The sequence below is a fragment of the Manis pentadactyla genome, chromosome 14, assembly GCF_030020395.1.
Source record: "Manis pentadactyla isolate mManPen7 chromosome 14, mManPen7.hap1, whole genome shotgun sequence".
Taxonomy (NCBI): domain Eukaryota; kingdom Metazoa; phylum Chordata; class Mammalia; order Pholidota; family Manidae; genus Manis; species Manis pentadactyla.
Genome location: NC_080032.1, coordinates 21,224,945 through 21,242,567, shown reverse-complemented (window position 1 = coordinate 21,242,567; position 17,623 = coordinate 21,224,945). Strand labels below are relative to the sequence as shown.

General features: G+C 45.8%; 1 protein-coding gene across 5 annotated transcripts in view; it reads right to left on the bottom strand.

The window, feature by feature from the left end:
• HECTD4 (HECT domain E3 ubiquitin protein ligase 4) overlaps positions 1-17,623 on the bottom strand; it is a 177,916-nt gene that overhangs the window by 24,045 nt on the left and 136,248 nt on the right. For all 5 annotated transcript variants that reach the window (XM_036929526.2, XM_036929522.2, XM_036929524.2 and 2 more), the window contains exons 48-60: positions 17,455-17,534; positions 15,777-15,940; positions 15,116-15,353; positions 14,253-14,389; positions 13,683-13,809; positions 11,080-11,217; positions 9,322-9,458; positions 7,677-7,837; positions 4,161-4,342; positions 2,765-2,970; positions 2,336-2,466; positions 1,841-2,046; positions 83-262 (exon numbers count right to left, since the gene is read on the bottom strand). In XM_036929526.2, coding sequence (XP_036785421.2) covers positions 83-262; positions 1,841-2,046; positions 2,336-2,466; positions 2,765-2,970; positions 4,161-4,342; positions 7,677-7,837; positions 9,322-9,458; positions 11,080-11,217; positions 13,683-13,809; positions 14,253-14,389; positions 15,116-15,353; positions 15,777-15,940; positions 17,455-17,534 — 2,087 coding nt within the window. The remainder of the gene's footprint in view (positions 1-82; positions 263-1,840; positions 2,047-2,335; positions 2,467-2,764; positions 2,971-4,160; positions 4,343-7,676; positions 7,838-9,321; positions 9,459-11,079; positions 11,218-13,682; positions 13,810-14,252; positions 14,390-15,115; positions 15,354-15,776; positions 15,941-17,454; positions 17,535-17,623) is intronic.

The following is a 17,623-nucleotide window of genomic DNA, read 5'->3' as shown; positions in this document are numbered from 1 at the left end:
CGCCAACTCTCTGGCAACCTCCTTCCTTAGGTGCTGAGATGGCACCCCTGCAGCCCTGGTCCCCAGGGAAGGCGCGCCTCACCCAGCAGCTCCACCACTTGCAGGAGGACAGATGTTGGGATGGTGTCAGGCTCATCTTCGGATTTCCCGTCGCCATCCTCTGACTTCCAGGACAGCAGCTGCTCTGCGAAGGCCATGGCCAGTGGGAACTCCAGGGGCAGAGAATGTAACACCAGCACGGCTCCGGGAGGTGGGGACACCCCTAGAGGAAGGGCCCAGAGGAAAGCTCATGACTGACAGCATCTGATCAAAATAAGTCTAAGACAAGTCTTGCCACAGAGAAACCGCTGGAAAGCCTGCCCACTCAGCTGCTGGGGCAAGAGGAAATGCAACTCCCTGATGCTCCAGGCAGTCTGGTGCACCTGCAGGAGGGGCTGGAGGACATCCCTCCAGGGAGTCCACTTGGTGTGACAACAGGACAAGGGCAGCAATGGGAAAAGAGAGGGACTGGCCTGATGACCCACCGTGGAAATAGTAAGACTTTAACAAAAGATGCTTCACTGGTAAAGCTGGGTAAAGAAATCATCAGCCCAGTGGTGTGGCTGCAAGCCCAGGAGAGCATTATGCTTACATGAGGTTTGCAGAGTGGGCCAGCCCAGACATTGGATTTTTGCTTTTCCTGTATTACCGTCTGTCACTGCCATAGCCTGAATATGACCATGTGCCTACAGGGAGAGGAAAAAGGCCCCGAGGCCTGATCCTCCTCACACGCTGCCCTGTTCCGCAAAGCCAGTGCAAGCTCACATGAGACAAGCCAAGCTTCAGGGGGTTGGGGTCTCGGGGCAAGGAACCATGCTGACCAGCCTGCACTTCGGGGTGAATGTTTACATGGTGATAATCAGGGAATGGTAAGACAGCTTGCTTTTTTATTCTACAGTTTAAAAAACAGCTAGTGTAGGTAACTAGCCATTGAAATATAGAATGAATGAAAAAATAGACCCTAACAAAAAGATCATAAAGTGGTTTAGCAATACCCAAATCACTTCAGAAACCTCTTTTCATTTCATTCCCTAAAGATGCAGTGTCTACAGGACAGGGACTATGGAGAAGCCAAGGCCTGATTTTTGCCTGAAAGTTCAAATATATTTCAGAATTGTCTCTAGCAAACATGCGTCTGTCTTTCTTGTCAAACAAGCCAAGAAAGCACAGAGGGAGTCTGTGACCAAACAAACAAACCTCTGTGTGTTTACTCAGAAACAGCGTCAGCTGGCCCGGTATACACTGACAGTCAGCAACAGCGTCAGGATTTGCAAACGCAGCCCTCGTCTACGTCTAAAACCACGGAGGCTTAACAGAGAGTGCTGGGAAGGTAAGACTAGCTGGGCCTCTCCACCCAGTGCCGGGCTGTGTACCACGTGGGTGGGGGCGGGGGGGAGCAGACTCCTGTGGCCTGCATCCCAGGGTGCCCTAGCACAACCAAAAGAACTTGGTTTTAACAAGAACCTGAGGAAAGGCAACTGGGATTGTTGCAGCTAAATGAGGAGACTGCCCTGTCTAGGCCATTCCAGCATGCACCCCAACACAAGCTGTGAGAGGGGAAGGCCCTGCTGTAGCCTGGGCAGGCGGCATCAGCTGGGCCTTCCCCAGGCAGGAGAGGGGGCTCTCTTAATCTATTTCCTCTACAGTTTACTGCCCCAAGCAGTCCTGCTCTTTATAGATAGGAAACCAGGACACAGCAAGGTACAAAATCCTCACAAAATTGTTTCTAAAATCCCTTCAAAAAGAAGGAAAGAAGGAACACCTTCAAGTGCTTATAATACCATGAGTGTGGGAGACTCACCCAGTTTGATGTGGACCTTGTCTGTGGAGAGGATCACAGAAGGGTACTGGTTGGTGGTAGGAGGTGGCGTGAGCCCAGTGTTGGCTGGAGATGCATCCCGGGGGTAACAGACAGCCTCGATGAGGTTTAGCTGGCCGTTTCGCTTCACTTTATGGCCAAGTCCATACACGAGCACGCGCGCCCAGGGCGCCTTGTACAGAGAAGAGCTGGGGAGGGGGGTGAGCGTGAGGAGAGTCCAGCCATGCACGCCAGGGGCCCACAGGTGCTCGTCAGGAGAAGGGGGTGAGTGAAAACCCAACACACGTAGGATTTCCACCACATTTTAGGTGGTCATCTTTATAAAGAGTAATCTCCAAATGCAGAAATATGGGAAGAATTGTAAACTATTTTCAAATATGGCATAAAAGTATCAAAACAATTCAAGTTTTTCTTCTGTCCATTTCCCCATCTTACTTTTCTCTCCCTGTCACCATCCTCTGGAGAACAGCAACTTACTCTTTGCGGAATCCAGACTGACTTTCTTTGCAAGACACAACGACAAAAGCTGCCCCAGGGAAATTCACATCCATGTTCACTTTGGACTCCGAAATTGGGAACTCTTCGGACGGGAACTGCTCTGGTGCTGTCTGCAAAGAGATGATTTAACAAGGAGAGCCAGAGGCTAAACAGGACAGCATTTTACCTCCCTGCTCCCAGGGGAAGGGCAGAGGCAAGGCATACGCTGTCCTAGGTTCAGGGGGACAAGCAAGCCCCCTGGGAAGAAGCACACCGCAGATAGGACAAGGAGGGAGAGCTCAATGAAAAGGAGACCAATGGGGAGGCAGGCTTAGGGAAGAAAGTATCATTTTTAGCAAGCCAGTAAGACTTTCAGTTCAAGGCTGTAACCCCAGTTCAGGGACATCAGAGATTTATTTAGACTTATACCTGCAGGAAAGAGCAGATCTGTTTTGTCAGCTCCAAAAGACTCTCCTCGCCCTGGTGTAGCGTCCGTGTGATGGCCACACTGAGCCACTCTCTCGCTGTCTGGGAGCTGCCCTGGTAGAAGAGGTCTGTGGCCGAGCAGTTCTGGGAATGGACACAGTGCTGCAGAGACTGTGCCAGGAGTATCGAGCTGGAGCTGATGGTGCCATCTGGGGACAGGCAAGAAAACAGGCTCGCAGAGGCACAGCAGCCTTGGGCTGTGAGATCCCACATAACAATGGACAACCTGCCCCATGACCAGGATGGGTTAGCTGGGGCAGATCTTGGGTAACAGACATTATTACCAATCAGACCCTGCATATTTGTGAGGGTATATGCACAGGGACTCAGGAGAAAAGTGGTCTAAATTTTTGCCTTCTTTTAAGCAACAAAACTTAAGTGGACACCCAGGTCTATTAAACAGAAGTGGAGCTGCTTAGATTCTGGGCTTCCCAGAGCCTGTCCTGTCTGGTAGCCCTGGCCCACCCCAAACTGTACCAAGGAACCACTAAGGAGGCTCAGAGTGGAATGTGTAAAGCAGTATTAGGTCATTATGGCAAAGCTTCTTCCACAAACACATGAAAGCTTTCCAGGTATGCCCTGGAGCCTCTAAGTTCTTGGAGTGGGCCAGCAGAGCCCAGGCGCTGAGACAGCCAGTGTAGCTCACGCTTACACTGGCTGGGACCCGCCCCTGCCGGCTGTGAGGTGCCCTCTAGCTTACAGTGCCACCTGCCCTGCCACCTCTTGCTTCCCTTTAGTTTTGGGGGGTCCTGGGGAGCAGTCTGGAGGCTGAGGTGCCAGAGGAAGACAGAAAGGGACCTCAGTCTTGGACGGGGCTAAACAGACTTGTCACTTAGCATTCACTGGGGGCAAACATACAGCATCAGTCCTCACCCCAAGGGCCATGAGGTTAGAGGATACACACAAGTTGGCCCATGGAAACTACTGATCACACGCCAGTGAGGCCTGCTGTGGAGGTGCCAACAGAACATTTTCCTTTCTTAACAAGGCAGGATAGAATGTGGCAACAGTATAGTGACTAGATTTTGTAAATAATACTAAATTTCCCTTGTTCCACCATTAGTTTGGAAAACTCAATGGACATATAATAGGTAAATGACTAAATGTATCACATAATATGCTTACATTGTTCAAAGGAGGAGGACGCACCACTGAGCCGATGGTGGCTCTGCACGGCAATTCATCTGCACTGGCCTAAAGGCGCAGTGTGCAAGTGTCTCTTCCCCCCCTATGGACAGTGAGGGCCCTGAGCATGACTCTGCCTGGGCCCGGCTCCCTGTCAGGGCTGCTCTGCCCTGCTGCTGACTTGGGCAGTGACAGCAGCAAGGCCAGTGCTTACCTGGGAGAGGAGGCGCAAGAAGCTGATTGGACAGCAGCTGCAGGTGCTCCAGGGTGATGTCCCGGATGGCAGGGATGTGGAAGAGGCGGGTGAATAAGTGCGGCAGCTTGGGGGCGAAGATGTTGAGCAGGGCCGTCCGGCAGTACAGCCTGGCCAGCGCGGCCTCACAGCGGAGCAGCTCCCTGCAAGGGAAAGGCAGGTGGTGCTGAGCAGGACACACCGGCCCCCTGTGCGGCGCTGGGCAGCAGGCTTCTGAGGGACAGGACCATGTCTCAGGCCTCTCTTCTGGCAGTTAGTCACTTGTGCTTTAAACAAACAGCCATGTTTAATTATGTTTGGATTTTCTCAACTCAGAACTCACTGTGGAAAAGGAAATGAAAATATATGTTCACACAAAAACTTACATGTGTGTTCACAGCAGCATTATTCACAGTAGCCAAAATGTGGGACCAACCCAAATGTCCATCAACTGAGGAATGGTAAATCTACACAGTGGAGTATGATTCAGCCATAAAAAGGACACACACTACAATGTGGATAAACCTGTAAAACATGATGCTAAGTGCAAAAAGACAGACACAAAGGGCCACGTATCATGATTCCATCTATATAGCTTGTCCCTGTGTAACAGCGATGAGGGAAACAGCTGCCCGACTATATCACCTGGCGAGTGTGCCCAGCTACATGAACCTAAACTAAAACAGAAACAGCTGAACTGCTGCATTGTAGTAGGTCTCTTCCTCATCTCTGGTTTGGGAAACAAGCCCATGCACCTGCTGCCTCCCTCCTCGGGAGGCCACTCACAAGGGTCAGGGCAGCAGACCAGATGAGGTCTGGCTATGAAAGTGGAAGCCCCCACAACCTCCCCACAGCTTTCTCCTCGGAACTCAAGGGCTGAAGCTGCCGGGACGGAGCTGGAATGAGATTACCTGGGGCCCAGCTGCAGCCCCTGCTTTGATCCTCCAAGCTGCTGGTGCCTCTCAAGGGCTGATGAGCCCTCTGCACCTCTGCGTTTCAAAGTTCTCTCACAAACCCAGATGAGCGCTTTAACCAAGCAGACCTGTGATGAACTCGGTACAGGACCAGAAACCCGGTCACCTTACTGACCAAATGAATCTGTGGGGCATGTTTCATGTTTCTCTCAGTACTGAGATCACCACATTCATACTGAGAATAAACATCCTACATCTGTAGCTGGATTGTAACTCTACAAAAATGCTTTCTTGCCTTTTCTATCGGTTGCTTGTCACTTGTCAATAGGCAATAGGTTTCATGTATCAGAGACATTTACTAAAAAGATGACTGAAAGACTTATTAATAAACCTTTAGAAGCTTTTGATAGTATCATGTTGATATTCAAGCACATATGTTTGGGGATCCTTCTCAACAAATATGCCGAGTCTACAACATGAGCCAGGGCCCAGATTTGGCACTAGGGGCTCCAGCAAAGAATCAGAGTCTCTGCTTTTAGGAAGCTTACATTCTAGGAGGAAACATGCAATACACACATTTTCCAAAAAAGATAACAAACAAAAATATTTGGACCTGGAAGTGAAGTAAAATACAGAGTAATGACAATGTGGGACTGCATGCTTACTTTAGATGAGATGGTGATGCAAGGCCTTATGGGAAAGGTGACATGTTCACTGAGATCTGAATGACAAGAATGAGAGCCCTCCCCACAAAGTTTTGGGCAAAGCACTCTGGGGAGAGGGAACAGCATACACGGAGCCACATAGGAGGTAATGCTTGGTGCGTGAGGGGGACAGGAAGGCCGGCACTGCTGAGAGTCCACTGCAGAAGCAGAGGCTGAGGTGCACAAGGGGTTTCATGAGCCAGGCGAGGGTCTGAATTCTACTCCAGGGGAAATGGAAAGCCATGGGATGGTTTGAATTGGATGAGGAAATGAATGCTCTGATTCATGCTTCTGAATCACTTTGGCTGCTGTGAGGACAGCAAGCTGAGGCCTGGACTGGGGTGGTGGGGGCAGATGGAGAGAAGCACACAGGTCGGGGCTACATTTTGGAGGAAGACTCGATCGGACTTGCCGACAAGGTAAATGAGATCATGAGGGAGGAGGCTGACCTGCGGCGCCCTTACTGATGTGGGAAGGCAGGTGGAGGAGGACTGTGAAGGAAAATCCAGATTCTGCAGCATGTGCTACGCTTTAGGTGCCTATTCAATTATCTGGGAGTTAAAGGTCAACAAGACCCTGTCCTAGTCTATGTAATAAAGGACTTGGGCTAACCTCTTTCAGCTCCATTCTTCTGACAATCTGACAAAAGCAGAACCTCAGCAATATCACCAGGCACAATGCTTACTGTCAAAATGACCCTGGACTGGCAAGCTGCAGCGGGACTGGAGGACTGAAAGAACATTCTCAGCAGGAAGCCAAGGCTTCAGGGCTTCCCAGAATAGGAGTAGGGTGACTCTTGTTTGTTACCTGGCATGCCTTTTGCTAGGACCCCAGGAAGCTATGTCTGTGGAGTTGTTGTTACAAAAGCTGCTGGCTTCTATGTGGGCCATGGGACTGCCCAGAGACCACGTGAACACTGCCATGTGAAGCAAGGCCCTCACAACCTGGATGGTCACCTAGGTGGGTGGGTAGGCGAGGTCGGAGAACAGCCCCTGAACTTGTGTGTGGATGACAATGACAACTCCTGCTGAGGAAATATGCATGCCATTGCCCTGTGGCATGCCATGCTTCCATCCTTTACCTTTTTAAGGGAGGCTAATGCCAAGTGAGGCCTATCTGAGGCTTGCGAATTTGATGGTCAAATTGAATGCAAAGAAGATACTGCAACAGCCGGGTGGAGATGGCAAGGGGGTAGCTGGATATGTGTATCTGGAGTTCCAGTGAAAGAGCTCAGCAGGAGATACACTCAAAATTGACAAGATAATGAGAAATCCTGACGCTAGTGGATGGATAGCATGAAAAATTGTTTATGAAAACTGCTATCAGAGAACTCCATTTATTAAAATATTTTCCTCTGAACTGTTGCAAGAATTTTTAAGACCAAAAGAGACAATTCACAGTGTAGGTGAGGGAATTTTCCCAGACATTTAGGTTTTAACTCTCTACGGCAGGCACTCATTCCCTTAAAGACTGCCATACAGTGCTAGGCACAAAGCAGGCACTCGAGGACCGCCTGGGCAGCTTAACAGAGAAGTGAGCTGGCTGCTCACACAGCACCTGGATACCCTCCTAGTTGTCTCTTCTCAACTTACTTTTACTCTTTATACCTTTTCCATACTCTTCAAATCTCCAGCCACCCTCAATCCCTGCAACTCAGAGCAGAGCACCTATGGCACAGGCCAGGTGATATTGGATCCCGCAACTTTTCTGCCCACTCCTGCGATTTGCTGTTATCTTTACTAACTGCCTTCCCTCTCGCCCTTTCTCTCACTCTCCCTCTGGTTTGAAGGAAAAGCCTTTTTGTGAACAATGAATGGCACATGCGATAAAACACGGAAGTGGATTTCTGTGACTCGCTAGAAAGAAGGGCTCAACTCTACCTGTGAATTTGCAGGTTGGTATTGTCCAGGGTGACCAGCCCATTGGCAGCAGTTCTTCGGTAGCCTGCTGGGGGCCTTTCCAACATATCGATAGGATACCAGTATCGGACCAGCACACCTTCACTTCGGAGGTATGTTTCTACCTGCACCAACTCATTTACCTGCAATAGTAAAAGGGAATGTCTATTTGCTCGTGAGTACTGAACTTTTCCCCAACTTTTAAGATTTATATATATATTATATATGTATTATATAAAAGTTTTAAGACGATAAATGGTTACATGTAACTGATTGAATCTAAAACTTCAAAGACATCTGGTTAGTACTGATGGCATGTTCAGTTTTTTCATACCAGTTGGCAAATTTTAATTGGTACAATAAATAAAAAAAGAACTCCAGTGTAATCATGAGTTAGAGATCTAAAGAGAATAGTGTTATACTTCAGTAATAGTTCAACACACATTGTTGCCAGGTAAAATTTATGTTCACTGTTTTTATGTTAATTTTGTAATGGCAAAGATTCTGTCTGATGGCTCCTTTTTACTGCTGGGAAAATAAAAACCAAGCTCATGCATAGGCATTATGGATTTACCATCGATGTAATTTTTATTTAGGGATTATTATTAAGACCAAGGGAATCAAACTACTTAAGAATCAACAGAATTATTACTTTAACAAAATTTCTGTTTTCTTGATTTTTACTTTCACGCATTTCCATTGTTGAAAAATATTGTCAGTTACACGCTTTCTGGTAACCAGAACCAGATTGTCTGTATCAGAGGTAGTGGGAGATGAGTAGTATTACTGATAGAACTTTCTACTTGAGAGTTCACCTTAGTAAACTACAAGTCAACCGCCCCTCTTAAAATCTTAATTGTTAAAATTAAATTCTGATCAAATGGAGTAGGTTAAAGGTGTAAAACTTTCTGTTTCAAAGCATTCATGGTACCTAACATCATCTGCATCTCTGTCTAGATAGGTATCAGTGCTTACCTATGTGGCTTCTTTATCAGAGACTCTTAGGCTTGAACTATGTATTATTTCACCAAGGTTTTTTTGCACAGGAAACTTCTTAAATGCAAGCACGTGCATGCAACCTTCATGTGGTCATGGCTTTCAAGCAGGACCCGTTTTCAAAAGCAAGGTCTGGCTTTGCCCCCACCCACTCTTCTGTTCCTTCACCTCCACCCTGCCCCCAGTTCTTGCTAAGCCCCGTGAGAGCTCTGCAAAATGGAGAAGAAAACTACTGACCTAGTTTACTAAACTGATTTTACACATAGGGAAACTGAGGCTGAGAGAACCAAGGAGACAATGTGATCAAAATCACAAAATTATTCCTTTGATTTGTGTCTGTAACAATCATGACAATGACAGATCATCCATTCAATCAAGGACACAGGGAGAATTTTCCCTGGGGACGTAGGCAGATGGGATTGAGGGTCAGCCTGAATATGGCTGTCAGTAAGCAATGGCAGAGGCAGAAAATGGGCCCAGGAGAAAACCCCAGGCAAGTCATTTGGCATGACAGCACTTAGCTTGATTTTTTCATCCCTACTGAAGAGCAATCCATCTGTAAAATCACTATTTAAGGTGCCTGGAGTCTGGGCATGAAAGGTTCCATGTATATGAAAGGCTGTTCACTCACTGAATCAACATCTAAGACGACTCCATGAAGCCCAAAGGTTTTCAGCATCCCTCGGATGGCAAATTTTGGCAGAGCAGTCCCAACAGTACTGCTGGCTACATTATTGCTGTCCGGAGAGCGGGTTACTACTGTGAGACCTGAGGAGGGCAGAGGGAGAAGGTTGTTCAGGAGCAAGTACCATTATCATCTTGGGACTCCATTCTGGGACCTAAAATAGCTTACGGCACTTAGCAATACTCTCAGTTTAGCTACAGCCAAAAAGGAACACAGTTCAGTCTGGAAGATAATAAAACAAAAAGTTGTAAGAACTCTCACAGTTCAATAATAAAAAGACAAGCCAATTATTTAATGGGCAAAGGATATGAATAAATATTTCTCCAAAGAAAAATGAAAAGATGCACATGAAAAGATGTTCAACATTATTAGTAATTAGGAAAATGCAAGTCAAAGCTGCAATGAGAAACCACTTCACACTCACTAGGATGCTATAATAAATAAGATAGACAATAGTAAGTGCTGACAAGGATATGGAGAAACTGGAATCCTTATACATTGCTGATGGGAATGTAAAAATGGTGCAATCACTTTGGAAAATATTCTGGAAGTTCCTCAAAAAGTAAAACAAAGTTACCATGACCCACTAATTCTACTCCTACAATATATACCCAAGAGAAATGACAACACATGCAATAACCATACACAAATGTTCAAAGTAACATTATTCATAATAGCCAGAAGTGCCCATCAATTGATGAATGGATAAACAAAGTGGGGGATTATCCATAGAGTAGAATATTATTTTGTCATAAAAATGAATGAAGTACTGACAGATACTCAAATGTGAATGAATCTTGAAGAATTACGATATGTGAAAGAGGCCAGACACAAAAGACCATGTTATATGATTCTACTTATATGAAATGTCCAGAATAGGTAAATCTATATAGAGAGACATGAAGTAGATTCATGGTTGCCAAGAGCTAAAGGAAGAAGAAATGGAGAGTGGTGAGGGCACAGGATTTCTTTTGCAGGGAATGAAATGTTCTGGAATTAGAGGCAACAATTTGATGGTTCACAGCTTGAGAATATATGTAGAACTGCAGAACTGTATACTTTAAAAGGGTGACTTATACCTTAAAAAAAGAAATGAAAATATATGAAAATATATCTGATGTGCCATGGAAAATACATATTTAATACACATATATTAAATATTACAGAAAATACATATTAAATATATATAGAAAATAAATATTCTATGATGTTCTGGTATTTTTGTGAAGGTCCAATAATAATGAGTGGTTTTAAATTTTCTTTTTTGTGCTTTGTAATTTCATTTCCTAAAAATATGTGATAGATTTTTAATCAAAAGATAAACACATTCAATTAAAATTCTAAAAAGCACAGTACTTCCACATAATCAGTCTATTAGTTCAGCAGTCAGCACTTAGCCAGTTGGGCCTGCCTGGAATCCTCCACCCATGCCCCACTTCTCTCTCTGTACAAGGGCCCTGTCTCACCCTGCTCATGCTAGTGAATTCTGGGAATGTACAAGAGGTCACCAGAGGCCAGACAAGCTTCTACTTGTGCCCTACCAGGAAACTCTAGGGCCTCACTCAGGAGAGCTTGGAAGAGGTCACGTCACTCAGAGTAAGGCAAGTCACTCTCGGACAGCCGGCAGCTGCTTGGCTCAAACTCATGCTGGGAAAACTCAACTTCTCATGTCATAGGAAGATGAAGTAAGGAAGAAAGCAAAACCTTTTCGAACTTTATCAATTGTGAACTTGTTTGCTTCGTCTTTAATGTCTTCAATGGTGGGAAGATAAAGGTCTCTTGGGATTCCACCGTTCTCCTCATAGAGGAATTCAACTGTCTGTCGGGCAATGTCCACCATGCCTAAAAAATATAACAGCACAGGTAACTCTCCAAAGGTTACATTATCTTCAACCATGACACTGACTTACACCTAGAATGAAAAGATAAGAAGATCTTTCAAACACCGTTTGTGGGAACGTGTAGCCTTTTGGGCAAAGTAATTATGTAGTTATTATCAAGATGATACAGAATGGTAAAAATGTAAGGTAAATGTCTCATGTTTAACTTAATGTAGTTCAGATGCTGGGCGATGGCCACATGGATGGATCCTGAGGGAATGCCTTGGCAAGATGTGTGTCAGGGGCCATGAGCTGGGGGAGTGGTGAGGCCAGGCATCATCGGTCCACCTCTGGTCTAGCAGCCACCTATAGATAATCAAACTTCCTCCTGTACTGACTATAATCCATCTCCCATGACCTGGAAGCTGAACAGGAAAAGGTATACCCACCACAGACACTGAGGATGGCTCTGGGAACAAATTAAAAGAGAAGAAAAAGAAATCCTTATTTAAGCAGAACTAATGTGAAAATAAAGGCACAGGCACAGATGATCATACCTGAGAACTTTCCATCTACATACTGCGACTGGACGGGCCTTTCCTCAAAGTTGTGAGAAGCACCCCCCCCCCACCCCTCAACAAACAGTGCTTCATATTTCTACACTTAACCCTGCTGTTGCTGAGTTAGCTCCAGATCTCAGCTTAAATGCCATGCTGCTGGAGTAGCCACTCTAGATCGGGCTACCGAGTGACACAACATGCCCCCTGCTCTCCTGAACAGCCCTCGCCACATGTAATTTGCTCTCTCATTACCTGTCTCCACAAAGACATAAGCTTTAAGAGAGAAGGGACTGTCTCTGACTTACTCACAGAAGATTCCTTATTCCCCAGCACAGGGCATGACACCAGGGGGCACGTTGAAGATGCGGACAAGTAAGTGAATGAATCCATGACCAAGTTAATGCAAATGAAACAGAGCCCTCCAAACTCGCAAACCAAGACTGGCATTGGTGCTTCAGGGCAGGCAGTGAACCTGGCATTACATTTACTAAGGCTGAGGCAACTGAGAACAAGACACGATCTCTTCTGCAGTGTGCTATCACACACAAAGGGCATTTTTGTACAGATATTGAGAATGAGCAGAAGGGAACACGTTCTCTTTTTATCTCTAGAATCTACTGTACCAGATTATGTCACCCCTTTGCTTAACGCTCCCAGTGTCTTCCCATTTTACACAGAATAAAACCCAAAGTCCTTGCGGAGCCAACGCTGCTCTCCACTTCCCCTCATGAGTCCCTGTGGCTGCTCCTCACACATCCTCCTCAGTTACATGGGCTCGGCCTGGCTGCTGTCCCCTCAACCACCCAAGCTCATGCCCCCCTGAAGATCTTCCTCCTGTTGCTCCCTCTGCCTGAAATTCTTAAAAGAGGAGAGAAGAGGTTATCTGCCCTGGAATTTGGGTCGGCAGCTAAGACAGGGCTCTGATAAGAGCAGGAAGCAGTCTCCCCACATCACAGGATGTGTGGCTGTTCCTACAGGTGAAGTGTAAATAAGATCCTCTCACTGTTGCAGGTCTTAGTTTTGGGGACAGAAAGCATGAAAGGAAACAAAACAACACATATATGGACATACTGATTAGTTCTGGCACCAAAATGAGAGAATATGATTTCACTTATCACTGGAAATCTGGGACTCAGCATACATACTGGCCAAGAAATAAAGGCCTTTTGGTAGTTTTTCTATTTGGTTCTAGTCTCAGAACAAAAGTTAAAAGAGGAGAAAGGCTGCTGACATGGGGACAAAAGCTAAGCATCTTACACCATCTCTGATGCCACAATGTCAAGGCATTTTTGCATCTCAAAATTCAGGTGGTTCCCAAGACGAAGAAAAGCCTTAAAATAGTAATCAGCTATCTGCACATAAGCCTCAATAACAATCTGCTGTCTGAGACCAAACCTTGCATTATTCTTTGCTAGAGAAACCAAGGCAGTGGGAGAAAAACCTCAACCACCATCATCATGGCGACATTCAGAACTGTAGTAACTCAGTGTTCATTGTGTGCAGGGCACTGCTCTTAAAAGCTTTATCTGTATTGACTCATTCATTTCTTACTGATATATAGATGAAGCCATTACTATTACTAATTCTATTTTAAAGGTACTAATTATATTCTATGGTAAATAGCACAGTTGTGACTTCAGGGCCCAAATTATTTAACCACCAGGCCATACGACTTCCCAGTATAACCATTCCAGCTTCATTTCAGCAGTCCACCAACCCAAAACACTGAGTGAAGTTGACAAGCAAAGAAGAGCCCGACAACAAAAACAAACAACCATGGAGCTCAGTGAAGTCCCAGGCAGAAGCCACTGCTAGGTCTAGACCAACTTCCAACAAGCTCCTCTTTCCTGGTTTGCATCCCAAGTTTCAGCTAACCCCACTTCTTCACATCAGAAAGTGAGCTCCTGAGGAAACATAAGCACCAGACCTAGTTGTAAAGCACCCTTTATCTGGTCCAGGCCCGATTTTCGCTCTGCTTCATTGCGGAAGCGTCTTCGGATAGTAGGAAAAACCTTGGTCTCCCACGCTTTCACCAGCAGGGCGTAGTGGTCCTCCTGGAAGGAGAAGGCAGACTCATGCACACAGCAGCAATGCCATGTAGGTACCAGCCCTTCCCTAACTTACAGCCCTTACCCCTGAGGTCCTTGCCTCACTCAAAGGCCACAGAAACCCGCCCTCAGAGGCCAGGGGAGGCAGCGGCTGCACTGGGGTGGGCTCTTCCTTTCTCTCTAAAGCCCTATCAGCACTTCACAGGCCCCCAGCTTCACCGCTGAATCACTGCCAGAGAACTCCATTTCTCCCACACCCAGAGCAGCTCTGGGCCAAAGAGCCCAACAGATGCAGCTGCTGACCCGCGGTTTAGCAAATGAACCCTCCAGAGCCATGGTTCACGCAATGATGTAACAAAATGCAGCAACTCCAGCCTTGCAGAGACCAAGATCACTCCTGGTGGCTTGTCCCAGTCACCAGGGAGCTCAGCGAGGGCTGTGCCTCTCACCTGGGGGATGTCGTCATCATCATCATCATCACTTTCATCATCTGCAATGGGAGGCGGGTGGGAGTCTGGGCCGGAGGTGATGAAATTCTCATAGCTGAGCTCTACTTTATAATGGCAGGAGGTGTCACTATCATATTCTGGAACAAAGCACAAATGACAGTGAATTCTAGGCACTAGCAGGCCAGAAAGAGAATCAACTTCTTGCTCTTGGACAAACCAGATTCTCCTAATTTGCAAGGCATGGTGGCTCCTCATACATGGAGGGGTCTTAGAGTGCAGAGACAAGGATTAACTCATCATCTGAATTACCCCGAATCCTAAAATCGAATTTATGGGTATAATTCATTGAACTCAGAGAAGAAATTGGAAGTCCTTCATCATGAGAAAGGATTAAACAGTTTGAAATCAGTAACCCAAAGGCAAAAAATGGCCTGCAGGCATCTTTAGTTCAGAAAGTTCAGTGTATTCAGTTTGATTATGACATTTTTCAAAAAACCAGGGAAGATTTTTAGCACACACCCACACATCCACCACCTAGATTCCACAATTAGCATTTTATTATTCTTTGGTGACTTCAGTTTTAAAACAACTTTTTTAAATGATGAACATTTCAAAATTATAGGATTTCATATAAAATTCTATGGTTTTTAGCTATTCTATAAAAAGTGGACAATCTTCCAGACATGCAATTCCAAGTGGCAGAATTCTGCTGGCACTGGGCAATGGCAGGCTCTCTGTATGTGGGGGGTGTGCTCTCCAGACTCTGTACTCTCCTGTTCCCCATTTTCTTTCACTGGACCTGTAACCCCATAACCAATGCGCATTCCCAGGGAGCAGCGGGCCCCTGGGAAGAGGTGGCTTACGTTGCTGAGCAGTGGCCACTGCAGCAATCCGGCACGGTGGCCCATGAGTGCCTGGGTCTGACGCAATACTGGTGCCAGCATCATTGTCACTGTCAGATGCCATGGCAAAGGGCAGGGCCTCAAAGTTAGCACTGATCTCTTCTGCCAGATCAGTGCACAGGTCAGCAGCATTGCGGTGGGCCTGCCCTTCGGCATAGGCAAACGGGTGGGAGCCAAAGTTAGCTCGAGTCTTGGTGTTCTGGAAAGGAGATCAAATAAAATATTTGAAAGGACTTAGCCTTATTTACTGATTTTAACACTTTGAGGTGAACTTCACTAAATGTCAAACCAGCAGGATGGTCTAGGTATGCGAGCACGTTGATGCCAGGCAGAGGCGTTGGCATAGCTGTGGACGTGGGTGCCCAGAGCTCTGCACAGCCAGCCTGTCTCCCCTCCCTTCCTCTCTCTTCAATAGTATTGTGATGGTTAATTTTAGGTGTCACCGTGACTGGCCACAGGTGCTAGATTATACATTGTTACTGGGTGTGTTGTAAGCATGTTCCCAGATGAGATCAGCGTTTGTTTCAGTGGGCTCAGTAAAGTAGATGGCCCTCCCTAATGTGGGTGAGCACCCTCCAACTACTAAGGAGAATTTGTTTTCCTTCCGAAAAAGATAACCTGCCTTTTTCTGAATGTGAACCACAGGCCACATCCCACCACAGACGTCTTCGAGATACGGTGACAGGCGCTGCCCACAGTATGTGAAATACACCCGGCCCTTGGCTGGCTGCCCTGGAGGAGGCGGAGTCCCCTCGATTCTCTCCCAACCAATTCCTGCCACGTCACCTATGGCAGAGAACAGGAAGGAAACATTTTTTCCCCCCTCTTATTAACTCTTAAATAACTTCCAAATTGCAACCAGTGTAATGAGGCCAAATATCACTGACTTCCTTTGTTTTATTTTTTATTTATGCCATCAGTTATATCTAAAGAAGACATGAAGTAACATATTTAAGTAAATAAAAAGTAACACAATAGAAATAAACAATTAGAAAAATAACTCAGAAACTATTTAGAAGAAAAATGTCTAGTGTCTGCATTAAGCTAGTTACCACAATTACACATTAAATTCAGCCTTTATTTTGCTGGCAGCCAAGATAAAAAGGGAAAACATTGGGTATAAATTTTTAAGCAGAGTGACATAAGTTTTTCTCTCTGCTACATGAAGGATTATTTAAGGCAGAAAGGTGAAAAGGTAGTATTCTCTAAATTTGGGGAAGATTTAGAAATGGTCTTAAAAATATAAAAATCAACCCACAATGTAAGCTAAAGGTACACCATTAAATCACATTATATCCCCTTACTTATATGTATTTAAGGCATTTTTTCAGGAAGCTAAGATAATACAAGCTGCTCTCTGATGAGGCACCTGGATACTGGGACAGAACTTAAGCCAACCCAGAGGAACATGTCCATCAACACCCTTTTATCAGTTGCTCCAAGAAACTGCTAGCACTTGTAGCCTTATAACTATCCTGTCATTGTAAGCTCTCCAGTAAGTGCATGAGCTCCTATGGTTTGGTTTTTGACCAGAGTCTCATGTTTTAGGTACCACTATGATGGACTTCCCATGGCTGGGGACTTGTCATTGTTCACCATGGCATCTCCACACCTAGAAGGGCTCCCAGCATACAGGAGATGCTCAATGAGTATCAATGAATGGACAGTGGAAGTTCCAGTACAGAGACTGAGACTGTGCTGTAAAAAAGTGAGCTCCCAGCTCCCACAGACACAATTCTCTAAGAAGAGCATAACATGTTTGCTTGAGGTCCAGTCCAAAATTTTCACAAAAACCAAAAAAGAAGAAGAGGGCAAAAAAATTTTTTAAAACTGTATTGACTACCTCTGTGACTGTAACACCTGGGCATAATACTTGTTGAAGGAGGACCGGCTGCTCAGGCTCCTGGGAGCAAAGTCAACAGCATGTAACCCCTGAGGATGCCCTTCGTGAGTGCCTCAGGGCTGGCAGTGGTGGCCTCTTCCTTCCTATTTGCTCATCAATGAACAATGGATGAAAGACCAAACTTCAGAGAGAAGCAAAACCGCAGATATATCTAATGATAAAGGAATGAAAGTAAATATGGCTCCTATGGTACCAAACAGAGGCTCTAAGTGAGAATGACCTCCTAAAGGAGAGGTTTGGTGTAAACTAGGCGACAGCAATGACAAGTATCTGGTTTTCACTAAAAGACAAATTGCCTGTTTCCAGCTGCTAAGTTTATTTAACTTTAACCTATTTAGACAAAACCTGTAACAGAAACACACAGGGTTAAAAAAAAAAAAGCTTCCACCACACTCACCAGGAGAGAGAGTCACATCTAGGCGGACACTCTTCCACTGTAATAAACTGGAGCCATTGTAGTGCACAGCTCGGCCATTGCTGTGACAAAAACAGAAGGAAGTCTGAGATGAGGCTGACAGGCCAACAGAGGCTGGAGAGCAGTGAAGAGGCGGGAGGGGCTTCGGCAG